Raw genomic sequence first — 14,775 nt, 5'->3', positions numbered from 1 at the left:
CCGAGGCAACGGGAAATGTAGACAAAGTTAATGGCTGGGAGGCTGATTTGAGTGATGGACTGGGCTTCATTCACAAAAATACTACCAGTACTACTGGGGAAAGTAGGAACTGTACCATTGAGATGGCCTAAACCTGAAGAGTGCTGGGACCAGTGTTCTTGTGAGCTGCAGAACTAGGGAAGTTAAAGTAATGAGTAGAGACAAGGCAAAAGAGAAATGAAAAATAAGCATGAGAGGAAGGGTTCGAGAGTACAAATCTAACAGCATATCAACAGATGAGATTGGAGGCAAAAGGATAAACCCAAGCGCTGTCTCTGAATGCTCAAAACATTCAAAACAGATAAACTGAGAGCACGTACTAAAATAAGTAGGTACGATTTGATAGCCATTATAGAGACATGGCTGCAGAAGGACAAGGATTGGGACCTGAACATTGAAGGGTACAGGATATTTAGGAAGGACAGGAATTGAGGAAAAGGTGGAGGGATGACTCTTTCAGTTAATAATGGTATTAGCATAATAGAGAGGGAAGGATGTTCTAAGCTAGGAAACCAGGATGTGGAAACGGTTTGGGTAGAGATGAGAAATGATAAAGACAAGAAATCACTTGTGGGAGTCAGCTACAGGCCTTTAATAAAGTCGCCATAGGCTGTGACTGGTGGTGATCTAATCCGAGGATCACCACACCTCAGGAGAGGGTAAGGTTGAGGCGGGGTCTTCATGAATAACCTCAGCCGATACGGGAATTGTGATTCATGCTGTTGGCTCTGCATCACTAACCAACTGTCCAGCTAACTGAGCTAAACGGCTAATAGCAACCATATGGTAGGGGGTAGCCTGAAAGAAGAAATTATGGGAGCTTGTCAGAAAGACATGGCGATAATCAAGGGAGATTTTAATCTATATATGGACTGGAAGTGTCAGATAGGCAAAAGTAGCCCAGATGAGGAGTTCATAGATTCCTTTGGGATAGTTTCTTAGAACAGCATGTTCTGGAGCTAACCAGTCAGCAGACTATACTAGACCTGGTATTGTGCATACCATCATGGTTAACTGGAAAGGTTAAAAATAGCATCAAACTTAAAGAAAAAGCATATAATTGTGCAAAGACAGGTGAAAGGTCAGTAGATTGGACAGAATATAAGGAACAGCAATAGATGATGAAAAGATTAATGAGGGAAAAAATAGAGCACAAGAGTAGCCAGTAATAAGATAGTAAGATTTTCTATAATTTAAAAAAACTTAAAGTGAGAGTTGGCCCTAGAGAAAGTGAGTCTGGAAAATTGATAATAGAAAACAAGGAGGCAAGGTGGCACAGTGGTTAGCACTGCTGCCTCACAGTGCCAGAGACCCAGGTTCGATTCCCGGCTTGGGTCACTGCCTGTGTGGAGTTTGCACATTCTCCCCGTGTCTGTGTGGGTTTTCTCCGGGTGCTCCGATTTCCTTCCACAGTCCAAAGATGTGCAGGTTAGGTGGATTGGCCAGGCTAAATTGCCCCTTAGTGTCAGGGGGACTAGCTAGCGTGAATGCATGGGGTCATGGGGATAGGGCCTGGGTGGGATTATGGTTGGTGCAGGCTCGATGAGCTGAATGGTCTCCTCCTGCACTGTAGGATTCCAATGATTCTATAAGGAGATGGCAGATGAATTGAACAAGTATTTTGCATCAGCCTTCACTACAGAGGAAACAAGTAACATCACAGAAGCAGCTACAAACCAGGAAAATGGAAGGGAAGGAGGAGCTCTGGGAAATTACAATCACCAGAGAAGTAGTACTGGGGGTCGGTTAGCTCAGTTGGCTGGATGGTTGGTTTGTGAGGTGAAGCGGCACCAACAGTGCGGGTTCAATTCCTGTAGCGGCTGAGGTTGTTCATGAAAGCCCCACCTTCTCAACTTTGCCCCTCACTTGAGCTGTGGTGATTCTCCAAAGGGAGAGCAGCCTATGGTCACCTGAGGCTTTACCTTACCTGATACTGAATAAATTGTTGGGTCTGCGGGCTGACAATTCCCAGGTTCCTGATGGACTTTTCACGTTGGCAAAAAGTGTTGGGACCTCAACTGTTTACAATTTATATAAATGGCTTGGATAAATGGGGATGGTTGCCAAATCTGCTGATGACACAAAGATAAGTAGGAAAGTAAGTTATGAAGCGGAGACAAGGGAGCTACAAAAATATATTGATAGGTTAAGTGAGTGGGCAAAAATCTGAAAACTGGAGTACAACGTGGGAAATTGTGAAATTGTCTATTTTGGCAGGAAGAATAAAAAAGCAGCTTCAGATGAAAAATCTAAATGGTGAGAGATTGCAGAGCTCTGAGATGCAGAGATCTGGATGTCCTAGTGCTTGAATTGCAAAAGGCTAGTATGCAGGTACAGCAAGTAATTAGGAAAGCTTATAGAATGTTATCATTTATTGCGAGAGGAATGGAATACAAAAGTAGGGAGATAAGTTTCAGTTATACAGAGCACTAGTGAGACCACATCTGGAGTAATCAGCACAGTATAGGTCACCTTATTTAAGGAACGATGTAAATGCACTTGAAACAGTTCAGAGAAGGTTTACCAGACTAACACAAGGAATGGGCAAGTTGTCTTATGAGGGCGGCAAGGTGGCACAGTGGTTAGCACTGCTGCCTCAACGCCAGGGACCCAGGTTCAATTCTGGCTTCGGGTCACTGTCTATGTGGGGTTTGCATGTTCTCCCCGTGCCTGTGTGGATTTCCTCCGGATGCTCCGGTTTTCTCCCACTCTCCAAAGATGTGTGGGTTAGGTGTATTAGCTATGCTAAATTGCCCTTAGTGTCAGTGGGACTAGCTAGGATAAATACATAGGGTTATGGGGATGGGGTTGGGTGGGATTGTGGTCGGTGCAGACTCGATGGGGCTAATTGCCTCCTTCTGCACTGAGAGATTCTATAATTCTATGAAAGATTGGCCAGGCTATACTTGTATCCGCTGGAGTTTAGAAGAGTATGAGGGATCTTGACAGGGTGAATGTGAAGAGGATGTTTCCTCTAGTGGGAGAATCTAGAACTAAGGGTCACTGTTTAAACATAAGGGGTCGCCCATTTAAAACAGAGATGAGGTGACATTCTTTCTCAGAGGGTCGTGAGTTATTGGAACTCTCCTCCTTAAAAGGAAGTGCAAACAGAGTCTTTGAGTATTCCCAAGGCAGAGGTGGATAGATTCTTGGTAAGCAAGGGGGTGATAGGTTATCGGGAGGAGGCAGGATGCGGATTTGAGGTTACTATCAGGTCAGCCATGATCTTATTGAACGGCAGAGCAGGCTTGAGGGGCTGAATGACCCACTCCTGCTCTTTGTTCGTATCCATCTTGACATTTCGGTGACAAGATAAGTGTAAAATATATGCAAGTATTTCTTGATTTTTAGTTTACATTTGTGCAGCAACAGGGAAAAGCTCATTATAATATTTTTGATTCTAAACAGGAAATACATTTACACCTTTATCACCAAGAGGTCCAAGCTGGCACTCGCCCCAGCTGCATTTTGTCTTTTATTTTTCTACAGTGAAGTGACAAGCTACAAATTACAAGGTCAGAAACAACATGCTGTACCTTAAATTACAATCCATCCTTTGAATACAACCAGGCTTGCAAGAAAAACACAAAACCTCCCAGTTCAATATAAACAAATGAAGTGATTAAATATTGCTTGGCTTTACAAGATATTTACACAGTTGTGTACAGTAAATTAAGGTAGACTCTCACTTTTCAATTACATCAGCAAATCAGTGAGTACAACTAGAAAATGTACTTATAGTTTGCAGATAGAACATCTAATAGAAATAAGGGGATTCTGTACTTCTAAAAATATATACATTTATTTATAGCAGAAGAAAAACAACTCTCAACTTCGGTACTTGCTGCAGGGATAGTTCCTGAAGCAGGATAAGATACTGTTGATGGTTACTGCAGAGTATCTACAAAGGCATCAAACTCCTCCATATTCTTCTCATAGATTGCTAGCTTCTCAGGCAAGGAATCCTGGGGCAAAGAGATAAAATGAATAAAATGTTTCAGAGAGTTGAAATCATTGTTCTTCAGCTGATGTTAAACTAAGACCTCATCCACCTGTCCCGATGAGTCAGGTGGATGTTAAAAATTTTATGGCACTTTTGAAGTGCTATTTTAATCAGCATTTCCTTGCAGTTTCCTTTGGTCCATGGCAATACCCAATAAACCATATTTTAACATCTCAAAGTCTGTTCATTTCAACAGATATTCATGTATTTTGAATTGATCAAAAATGGCTTTCTCCATTAAAAAGAACTATCTTAAATATCAAGATAAATGCTGAACAATTTTCTCGTGTTCCTTCTGGAAAACGTTCCTTTAAATAGTCAGATGCAATTCAAGAATTCCATATGTCATCCCTTTTGTCCACCCACCTGATTCACCATCTTTAATGCTTCCCTCCTAAAGACGTTGACACCTACTTTGATGCAGCTTCACAAGCATCAGCAGATGTCTGATACTATACTCAACTGTCCATTTCTCATGCAAGCTCACACACAAAAAAATAGCTGCTCTGAGGAGGGTTGCTCCTATTCTCACGAATGGGCATACATGCAGCAAGAGTGGCTCTTTTCTCCTTTCACAGATCCTTTTCAAAGGAGCTACCCTGTCCCACCCCAGTTCTGTTACGTTTTTCTATAGGGACTCTCCTACTGACTGAATTGAATTTATCAGCCCAGATAACTAATAAATTCGTCCCAGAGCCAAGCATTTCAGTACATCAGCTAGGGTGATCACCTGCTTCTCCCTTAGGGTGAAGTTTCATGTATGCCAGTCACTCTCATCATAGTAAATGGCCACGTTTGACTTTGCGATTCAAAAATGTGTCAGATGATAGTAAGTCAATTAACTGTACGCAGGGAAAGTGGGGCAGGGGTGGTGGAGAGAAACGGAGGAAATAGGCAGGGGAATCATCTCTCCAAGTGCATCTCCTCCAAACTGACATGGTGGTGAACTCCATTGCCTAAACAATAATGCTGCCCTATCTTAGCAGAACTGCGCGCAGGAGGAGAAAGTAGAAAATGAAATTAGGAAGTTGAAGCAACATTGCAACATGGAACACATTAATTCCACTACAAGTAATCTAAAACACTTGACTCTACTCGAGTTCCGAAGAAGAATCATATTGAACTCAAAATGTTAACTCAGTTTGTGTCTCCAGTGATGCTGCCTGACCTGAGATTTTCTAGCACCTTCTGTTTTTATTTTATGAATTTACAAAAGAACAGGCTAATGCAAAATACTGCATCATTAAAATGCTGATAGTTTTACATCCTTGGGCAGGTCAGCCATTTTGGCTCTATGCTCTGACTCAATAAACTATACGTACTTGGGAATACTCGCTACCTCCTCCCTCCTCTCCAACAGGTAAGAAAAATACAATTATGATATTACAGATATGATACAATGAGGAGAGGTGAGCACATATTTATGGTTTATCAAACTACAGCCAAATGGCAATTGGCCAAAGTAAGGAACTGTTATGGTTTCCGTCCTGTTCTTCAGATTTTGCACTATACATGCAAATGATTTATATATTCATATTACAAGTCCGTAAGTATGTTCTTACCAGGTCCTCGGCCATTGACTGAGCACTGATGTCAATGGAGAGACTGCTCAATTGAGGAGGATTTTGAAATTCCCTATAAAATGTGCCCAGGTCCATAGGTAGGAAATCATCCTTGGAAAAGGCTGGCTTCTAAACCACAGATGAGAAGAGAAAAATGTTGCATTTAGCTTCATAATTTAAGCATGTTAAATGTAAAACAATGTGAACATAAACTGGCTACTTAACTTCATCTGAAAATACAGCACCAGCAGAGACAAGTATGAAATGAGAAATTATTGGTAAACAGTAGCTTGGTAAGCTTTTGATAAGAGACATACAGATCAACATTTAAGGTGTACTCTTTGATTACAGCCGATTGGATGGAGAGTGATAGAAATGCAGCTCAAAAAGTGAAAAATAGGAACAGTACTGTTACATTATTTTATATTTTAAATGGAAAGTGTGTATAAAAAACTGATGTTAATCAGTGATGGTCTGGGTACGGTCTTACTTTTCTGAGGTAGCTAATAAACAATACTGGATGCAGAAAGCATCTACTTCTCTAATGGGCTATCTACTTAAACGAGTTAGTTGCATTATAACATTACACGGGCCGGGATTCTCCCAAAAATTCTAAGTTCCCAACATGTGGCTTTAACGTGGAGCGAATCGAATTGGGTGGAGACTGGCATCTGTGATGTTGGGGACCACTGGAGGAGACCGAGATGGATCATCCATTCGGCACTTCTGGCTAAAGATTGCTGTGAATACTTCAGCCTTATCTTTTGCACTGATGTGCGGGGCTCCTCCTTCACTGAGTATGGAGATGTTTGTGGGGCCTCTCCTCCAGTGAGTTGCTCAATTGCCCACCACCATTCCTGACTGGATGTGGCAGGACTGCAGAGTTTGGATATGATCCATTGGTTGTGGGATCGCTTAGCTCGGTCTATCGCTTGCCGTTTATGCTCTTTGACATGCAAGCAGTCCTGTTTGGTAGCTTTACTAGGTTGACACCTCGTCTTTAGGTATGCCTGGAGCTGCGCCTGGCATGCCCTCCTGCATTCTCCATTGAACCAGTGTTAATCCCCTGGTTTGATGGTAATGGTTGAGTGGGGGATATGCTGGGCCATTAGGTTGCAGACTGTGCTGGAGTACAGTTCTGCTGCCTGTGCTACCCCACAGTGCCTCATGGATGCCCAGTCTTGAGTTGTTAGATCTGTTTGAAGTCTGTCCCATTTAGCATGCTGATAGTGCACACAACACGATGGAGGTCATTCTCAATGGGCGGGACTTTGGCTCCACAAGGACTGTGTGCTGGTCACTCTTACCGATATTGTCGTGGACAAATGCATCTGCAGTTGGCAGATTGGTAAGGATGAGGTCAAGTATGTTTTTCCCTCCTTTTTGGTTCCTTCACTACCTGCCGCAGACCCAGTCTAGCAGTTCTATCCTTTAGGACCCACCCAGCTCGATCAGTAGTGCTGTTGCTGAGCCACTCTTGGTGGTGGGCATTGAAATCCCCCACCCAGAGCACATTTTGCACCCTTGCCACCCTCAGTGCTTTCTCCAAGTCTTGTTCAATGTGGAGGAATACTGATTCATCATCCGAAGGAGGTCGGTACGTGGTAACCAGGAAGAGCTTTCCTTGCCCATGTTTAACCTGAAGCCATGAGACTTCATGGGGTCCAGAGTCAATGTTGAGGACTCCCAAGGCAACTCCCTCCTGACTATACACCACTGTGCCACTGCTGGGTCTGTCCTGCCAGTGGGACAGGACATATCCAGGGATGGTAATGGTCGTGTCTGGGATATTACCTGTGTGGTATGATTCCGTGAGGATGACTATGTCAGGCTGTTGCTTGACTAGTCTGTGAGACAGCTCTCCCAATTTGGCACGAGCCCCCAGATGTTAGTAAGGAGGAATTTGAGGGTCGACAGGGCTGTTTGTTTTGCCATTGTGCTGTGGAAGAGTACTTGATAGGTACTGTGGAAGGTGCTGTGAACCTGATTTGAATTCAGGTTCACAAGACATTAAAAGCAGCATCTCAAGTGAATAAACCAAGTAGGAAAAAAAGATGACATTTTAGGTTTTACAGTAAGAGTATAGAATATAAAGCTGAGGGGTAATGGTACATCTACATAAACCTTTACTGTATTATCTGTAGTTTTAGTCTCCAAACTATAGAAATGATGTTAAAAAATAGAGAAGGCACAGCACAGATTTGTTCAGATGCAAGCTGATAAAAGAAAACATAATTACAAAAGGCTTCGAAAATAGGCTGCGTTTTAAGCAGAACAAAGGAGATTTAAGGGGCGAATCAATAGAGATGTTTAAGATTATGAAGAGATGGGAAAATAAATACAAAGAAACTCTTCGAATATTTAAGATCCAGAACTAAAAAACATAGATATGGATTAGAGCGTAGAATATTTATGATTTAAAATAAACTTTATGTTCTGCTTTCATAGCTTTCTAAAAACCCCACTATGACTGCTTTTGCCTTCCCAATTTTCTACACTGATTTATTCCCTTTCTTCCGTGTTTTTTAAATGTGAGGAATGCTATAGGGCTGTGGAGGCCAGGAACATCTCTGTGTTGATCTTGAGATTCAGGGAGCATCTGTGCAAAAGTTTCATTCAGAAGGTTAACTAGAATGTACAGTGCATACATGGTCATTTACAATGTCTGTGTAAAGAACAAATCTGTTGTGTTGAACAGCACATGCTTTTTAATCTCTTTCCCGTTTCTCAATCTGATCAGAATATGTTACAAGAGATATCAAAAATCTGTACAGCTCAAGTAGTACTTTCAATACACTGCATCATGGAATGTCGGGATAGGATGGGATTTTAGCTTGTAATTCTCATTAAGGCAAGTTCCAATCTTAGGCATGTTAACAGGGAAAGATGGCGATTGATGAATAAACATTCTCTGGGAAGGTGGGTGTTGAAAATTTTATTCAAAAAGATTCATTAACTAGATGGACACTTTAAACAATCAGTAAGGCATCGATCTGAACAACTTATGTACGTGCAGCAATGATTGAGTCTCCACAAGGCCAATACCTTTCCACTTGCCCATTTTGTAAAAACTCACTTTCCTATTTGTCACTTTATCTCGCCAGGGCATGGTTCTATGGATCTTGGATGCTGTCCAGTTGTGGTGATCACTTATTTGTTATTTATTCAATCCCACTGTGAATCACAGATATACCTAATCTGGCTCTTGGCTGAACTCTTATGGTTGCACAATTTCAGCAGGGACACTGGATAATAATCAGGAGCTGGAACCACAGCTTATTTAGCTCCCCAACACAAGAGGTAAATTGAAGTGCCCATATCAAGTCACTTAAGATCTGGGAATCAAACTGGAGATCCTCCTCATAGAATCATAGAAACCCGACAGTACAGAAAGAAGCCATTTGGCCCATCGAGTCTGCACCGACCACAATCCGACCCAGGCCCTACCCCCATATCCCTACATATTTTACCCACTAATCCTTCTAACCTACGCATCTCAGGACACTAAGGGCAATTTTTAGCATGGCCAATCAACCTAACCCGCACATCTTTGGACTGTGGGAGGAAACCGGAGCACCCGGAGGAAACCCACACAGACACGAGGAGAATGTGCAAACTCCACACAGACAGCGACCCAAGCCGGGAATCGAACCCAGGTCCCTGGAGCTGTGAAGCAGCAGTGCTAACCACTGTGCTACCGTGCCGCCCTTACTGACCTCACTGGATAAATCATTGAAGGAATAGGCATTCCTTTTTGCAGTTGGTTTATTGCCTTCTCACAGATGGTGTTGGACCAGTGAAAACAATATTGAACCACAAATATTAAAACAAAAATAACAAAAACATTTTTATTGATTCAGGCATGATGGGCCAAATGACTTTCTTTTTTGTTGTATAATTTTCAGAAGGCTCAAAATTTAACACCTGCAGAAATATTCATATAATTTTACAATGTGGGTAATGTGACATGTTATATCAAATGAATTATTAACAACAGTTCCCCAAAATGCCATATGTAAATGACTTACTAGTTCCACCATAACAAATTCATCCTGTGTGAGGCCACTGCTCCCACTGGACTGGTCTGAATGAAGACTGGCATGCAGAGGCGATTCTGGGGTAGGGGAATCTGGTGGATTTACCTGAATTAATAAAATGGAAAGATACCACCAACTTAGATATAATAGATTATCAGTCGCATTTAGGCAAATTGTCCAACAAAAGTAAGAACCTGGGTGACAGCCAGATGGGACACTAAGATGCTGCATCTGAGTGACATGTGGGTGTGGTTATTACCTGGCATGTAGTGAATGCTAGATTTCATATCTGATTTTCAGGAGATTGTGGACAGCAGTAGTCAAGGATACTAGGGGCTAATTTCACACTTCTCCAGACAGCAAAAGACACTGCACCACGAGAAGAGGTCTGGGAACAGCTTGTACACCCTTACAGTAATAACTTGGCATATTGGAACATTTCTTGCAAACTTAAGATATAGTGAAACATTTTGGTAAGACAAAACTATATTCTAACATCACTGGCTTGAGGCAGTTGCAGAGGAAGCATTCTTTGTTTTGTTGACTTGAAGGAGGCGATCTTACTGTTGCGCCCTGCAGGCCAACGTGCAGAGCAAAACGGAAAGATCGCATGACAGCCAAGAAATTAGGTTCAGACCCAATTTCTGGCCTCTCGTGATCTTAACAACACGGGATATCCAATGTGATAAGCCTTGCGCCCATTTCTGGCATGCGGCTGAATAATTTATTTCAATAATATTTAAATCTTATTCCGCATAGATTTAATGAGCCCAGGACGGTATCGTCTGGGCTCACTTGCCTCTGTGGTCTTGCCAGGAGAGGTTCTGTCTGGCGAGAATCACAGCGAGTCCCCAGCAACAAAGATCAGTCATGATGGCCTCACAGTAGAATGGGAGGCCATCGAGTCTGCCCGGAGAGTAGCAGAGGCTGAGTGACAGACCTCTGCTGCTAGGGACCTGCATATGTGCAATTTCGTCCAATTTCGTCCACTGGCTGCTCCCAGCCAGTGTTTGGGTGATTTAAGCTCCACCCCCTCCCCGACAGATGAGAAACTGTTTCTGAGCATTTTTTTCACTCTAAGTGCATAGGATAGCAGATTTAAACTCGACCAAAAACGGATCAGAAACTCTCCTGTTTACATACCCATCCTGGACTGAGAATTCTTTTGGTAAGATTGCCCCAAAGTGTTTATACATAGGTCAGAAAGTAAATAAAATGCAAAGTTAGAAAGGATTGATCGTAATTTAGGTAAGTCCTAGTGAATCTAAGTCTGCAAGCCACTAGACATCTGCAATAGTGACCTGGGAGGTAATCACATTCCCATGAACTAAACTGAAGCCTTTGCTCACTGGTTTGACCAGGCAATAGCAATTGGGAAGATGGTGACTTAGCGTGATGTCACTGGACTATTAATCCAGAGGCTCGGGTAAATGCTCTGGAAACACAGGCTCAAATCACATCAGTGTAGCTGGTGAAATTTAAACTAAATTAATAATTCTGGAATTAAAATGTGGTCTCAGAAATCTTGTTATCATCGTTGTGGGTCTTGGTGTGCCCTTGGTAAGGATTGATAGACTGCTGGAGGCTGTTGGTAAACTTTACCTTTTTTTGAACATTCAACTATGTACAGTATAAGGCTTAGCACATGACTTCACATCTCTCTGCATACTCTGTTGTCATGTGATCGTATAACACTGATGATGTAGACCATTTATTTACATATTTAACATTAATCCTTTAGACTACGTCGCTCCCATGTCTCTGATCTTATTCAATGCATGATTTACATTATCTGACAAGTGATGGTGACCATCACTGTTTGCCCTAAAAAACAATCTGATTCTTTAGCTTCCTTTAGGGAAGGAAGTCTGCCATCTTGGTGATTCACAGCAGTGTGATTAGCTCTTAACCCCCTCAGAAATAGCCTAGCAAGCCACTCAGTTCAAGAGCAATTAAACGGGCAACAAATGTTGGCCTTGTTTGTGATACCCACATCCCATGAAAGAATAAACTTTAGAAAACTAGTTAACCGGTTTCATTTTCAAGGTGATATTTTTTCCACTATGTTAACAAAATACAATGTAGACACCAAAGTCACTTAAAATTCTTTCTGAAACTTACAAAATTTTTTACAGGGCGTGACAAGGTAGCTGTAGATAAGACGTTTCTCCTGGTTGGCGAGTCTCGAACCAAGGGACACAGTCTCAGAATAAGGGACAGACCATTTAAGATGGAGATTAGGAAGAATTTCTCCTCAAGAGGGTGGTGAATCTTTGGAATTTTCCACTCAGTGGACTGTGAGATTTCTGGATACTAATGACATCAAAGGATATAGGAACAGTGCAAAAAGGTGCGTTGAGGTAGATGATCAGACAATATCTAATTGAATGGTGGAAAAAAAACTATGCCTGCTCTTATGTTCCAGTTTCCTAAGATGGGCCATAATTTTCTCAGGCAGACTCACCATGACATCTGTGTCCTCAGATTCAACAATTTTTGGTGCAAAAACAGCAAATGGTAAATCCATATTGGCAGCAATGACCTGTAGAAAATTGGACACAGAATGGGATTTGTTTGAAGAACAGATGTAGTAATTTAATGCAGGAAAGTAACAAAAATATATAATGAATGTTATAATCCACATTTTTATTTGACTTCAAACATCACCTGACTGTGAGGTAAATTATTCAACAAAGCTTTGTGCTAACATGGTAGAGGTAATAGATGGGGTAAAATCATGAGGCAGGTGGTGCTGAAAAGGCTCAGAGTGGGGTAGTCACCTGGTCCAGATGACTTGAATTCCAAGTTGCTTAAGGAAGTGGAGGTTGAGGAAGCAGAAGGGCTTGCCATAAGCTTCCAGTTTTCCCTAAATACAGGGGAGGTACCAGAGAACTGGGGAGCAGCATCCTTATTCAAGATGGTGGCAGGGCAAAATCAACAGGCACTTGGATCAATTTGAGTTAATTAAGGAGAGCCAGCATGGATTACAAAAGGTACATGGTGTTTGGCTAATCTAATTGATTTTTTTGTAGTAACAGCAAAGGTTGATGAAAGAAATGCAATGGAGAGAAAGCACATAAAAGGCAGGTTAATGCAATTGTGTCTCATGGAATAGGAGGGTCAATTGGCAAAATTGGCTCAAGGGCAGAAAACAGCAAGTCGTGGTAAATAGTTATTTTTCAGACTGCATGATGGTAGATAGTGGTGCTCCCAGTGGGTCAGTGCTAGGACCACAGTTTTTGTTTTAATTTTGGAACACAGTAACATTTCCAAATTTGCCAATGATACCAAACTTGGAAGAGTGGCAAACAAAGACAACGACACCAATCAACTGTAACAGGACATAGATAAGCTCGCAGAATGGACAGCAAATAAATGTCAGACGGAATTGAATGCAGAGGAGTGTGAGGGAATGCATTTTGGCAGTAAGGATCGGGAAAGGCAATGTAGACTAAAGGCACAATTTTAAAGAGTACAGGGATAGAGAGACCGGCATGCATGTGCATAGATCTTGAAGGTGACTGAAGCTATGAAGAGTGGTTATGGGATGTGGGGTCGCATAAATAAAGGAACTGAATCACAAGCAAGGAGGTTATGATGAACCTTTATCAAACTCTGGTTAGGTCACAACTAGAGTATTGCGCCTAGTGCTAGAATGGAAGGGCCTTTGAGAAGTTGCAAATTACCCGAGTGGTTTCAGGGAATCATTTTAGTAGAAAAATTAGGTTGGTGATGATGGGATTGTTATCTTTGGGGCAGAGGAGATTTAATAGAGGTGTACAAGATTACGACACGTTTGGATAGGGAACTGTGTTCCCTAGTAGGCAAGGACTAGGGAACACATTTAAGCTTTTGGACAAAAGCTGCAAGGAAACATATGGAAGGACTTATTTTACACAGCGAGTAGTAATGACCTTAAATTTGCTGCTCATGAGAAAGTGAAGATGATCAATGATTTCAAAAGGAAACTGGATGGGCACTTAAAGGAAATAAACAAGCAGGACTATGGGGCTAGAGTGGGGAAGTGGGACTGACTGGAATTGCTCCATGCAGAACTGGCACAGACTTGATGGGCTTAATGTCCTCCTGTGCATAATGACAATGCCAATAAATGCAATTTCCCTATACTCAATATCCTCAGTACAAACATTACTGCATTCAGTCAATCTGAACAGATAAGCAGCTTCTTAAGAATGTTACAAAATCAAATCTATTGGAATTGAAAGTTACAATCAGCGCAGATAAAAAGACAGTGAACTGGGGTTGTAATAATAGATTCTTGTAAAAACTCACAGAAGGCTACTAAATACAGTTGAATACTGTGCAATTAGTGGGCTGCTTTTGGGTTGAATAAAGTATTAGTTACATCTTGTAGACAGAAGATAGCGATTAAATGGTATTGTTTCTAACAGGGGAGGTCCCTAGTGCCACAGCACTGAAAAGCTCAAAGTCACAAATGACAGCCTATGTAACAGCAGCAAAATATTCCTCCTTGTCCTCTTGGCCCATCAGCAGCCTTTGTTTCTTTCCCCCAGCATCTTTCCTTCACCATCCAATTGTGTGAGACAGCCCTTATCTAGTTCTATTCTTTCCTGTCTTGTTGTGGCCACCCGCAATGTCTCCTCTTGCCATTCCTGTTCCATTTCCTCTGAAGTGTCCCAAGGATCTATCCTTGGTCCCCTCCTATTTCCCATCTATATGCTAACCCCTCAGTAACATCATGCAAAAACATATCAGGTTCCACATGCTGTTACCTTATCACCAACTCTTTCGACCCCTTCACTCTCTCTCATTTGTTACACCACTTGTTGACATCCGATGTTGAATGAACAGAAATTTTCCCCAATTAAGTACTGGAAAGACTAAGGTCGTTGTTTTCTGTCACAAACTCCTTTTCCACAACTGATTCCATCCCTCTGTGTGGTCACTTTGAGATTGAACCAGACCATTTGAATCCTTGAATTCTACTTGATCCCAAGATGAGCTTCTAACCACATCATCTGCTCCATCACCAAAACAGCCAACTGTTACATCTGTAACTTTGCCCTTCTTCAACCCTACCACTGCTCATTTGCTTCTAAAACTCTCACCGATGCCTTTTGTTACCTCAAAAAATGGACTATTCCAATGCTCT

General features: G+C 41.9%; 1 protein-coding gene across 12 annotated transcripts in view; it reads right to left on the bottom strand.

The window, feature by feature from the left end:
• Positions 1-2,393: 2,393 nt before the first annotated feature.
• The window catches only part of atg13 (ATG13 autophagy related 13 homolog (S. cerevisiae)), an 86,088-nt gene continuing 73,706 nt past the window's right edge, over positions 2,394-14,775 (bottom strand). For all 12 annotated transcript variants that reach the window (XM_078220437.1, XM_078220429.1, XM_078220440.1 and 9 more), the window contains 4 exons: positions 12,106-12,183; positions 9,633-9,746; positions 5,605-5,733; positions 2,394-4,004 (listed from right to left, as the gene is read on the bottom strand). In XM_078220437.1, the coding sequence (XP_078076563.1) occupies positions 3,927-4,004; positions 5,605-5,733; positions 9,633-9,746; positions 12,106-12,183 (399 nt within the window). In that variant the 3' untranslated portion in view covers positions 2,394-3,926. The remainder of the gene's footprint in view (positions 4,005-5,604; positions 5,734-9,632; positions 9,747-12,105; positions 12,184-14,775) is intronic.

The sequence above is a fragment of the Mustelus asterias genome, chromosome 9 (assembly GCF_964213995.1).
Source record: "Mustelus asterias chromosome 9, sMusAst1.hap1.1, whole genome shotgun sequence".
Taxonomy (NCBI): domain Eukaryota; kingdom Metazoa; phylum Chordata; class Chondrichthyes; order Carcharhiniformes; family Triakidae; genus Mustelus; species Mustelus asterias.
Note: the sequence above shows the minus strand (reverse complement) of the source record. Positions and strands in the feature narration are given on the sequence as shown.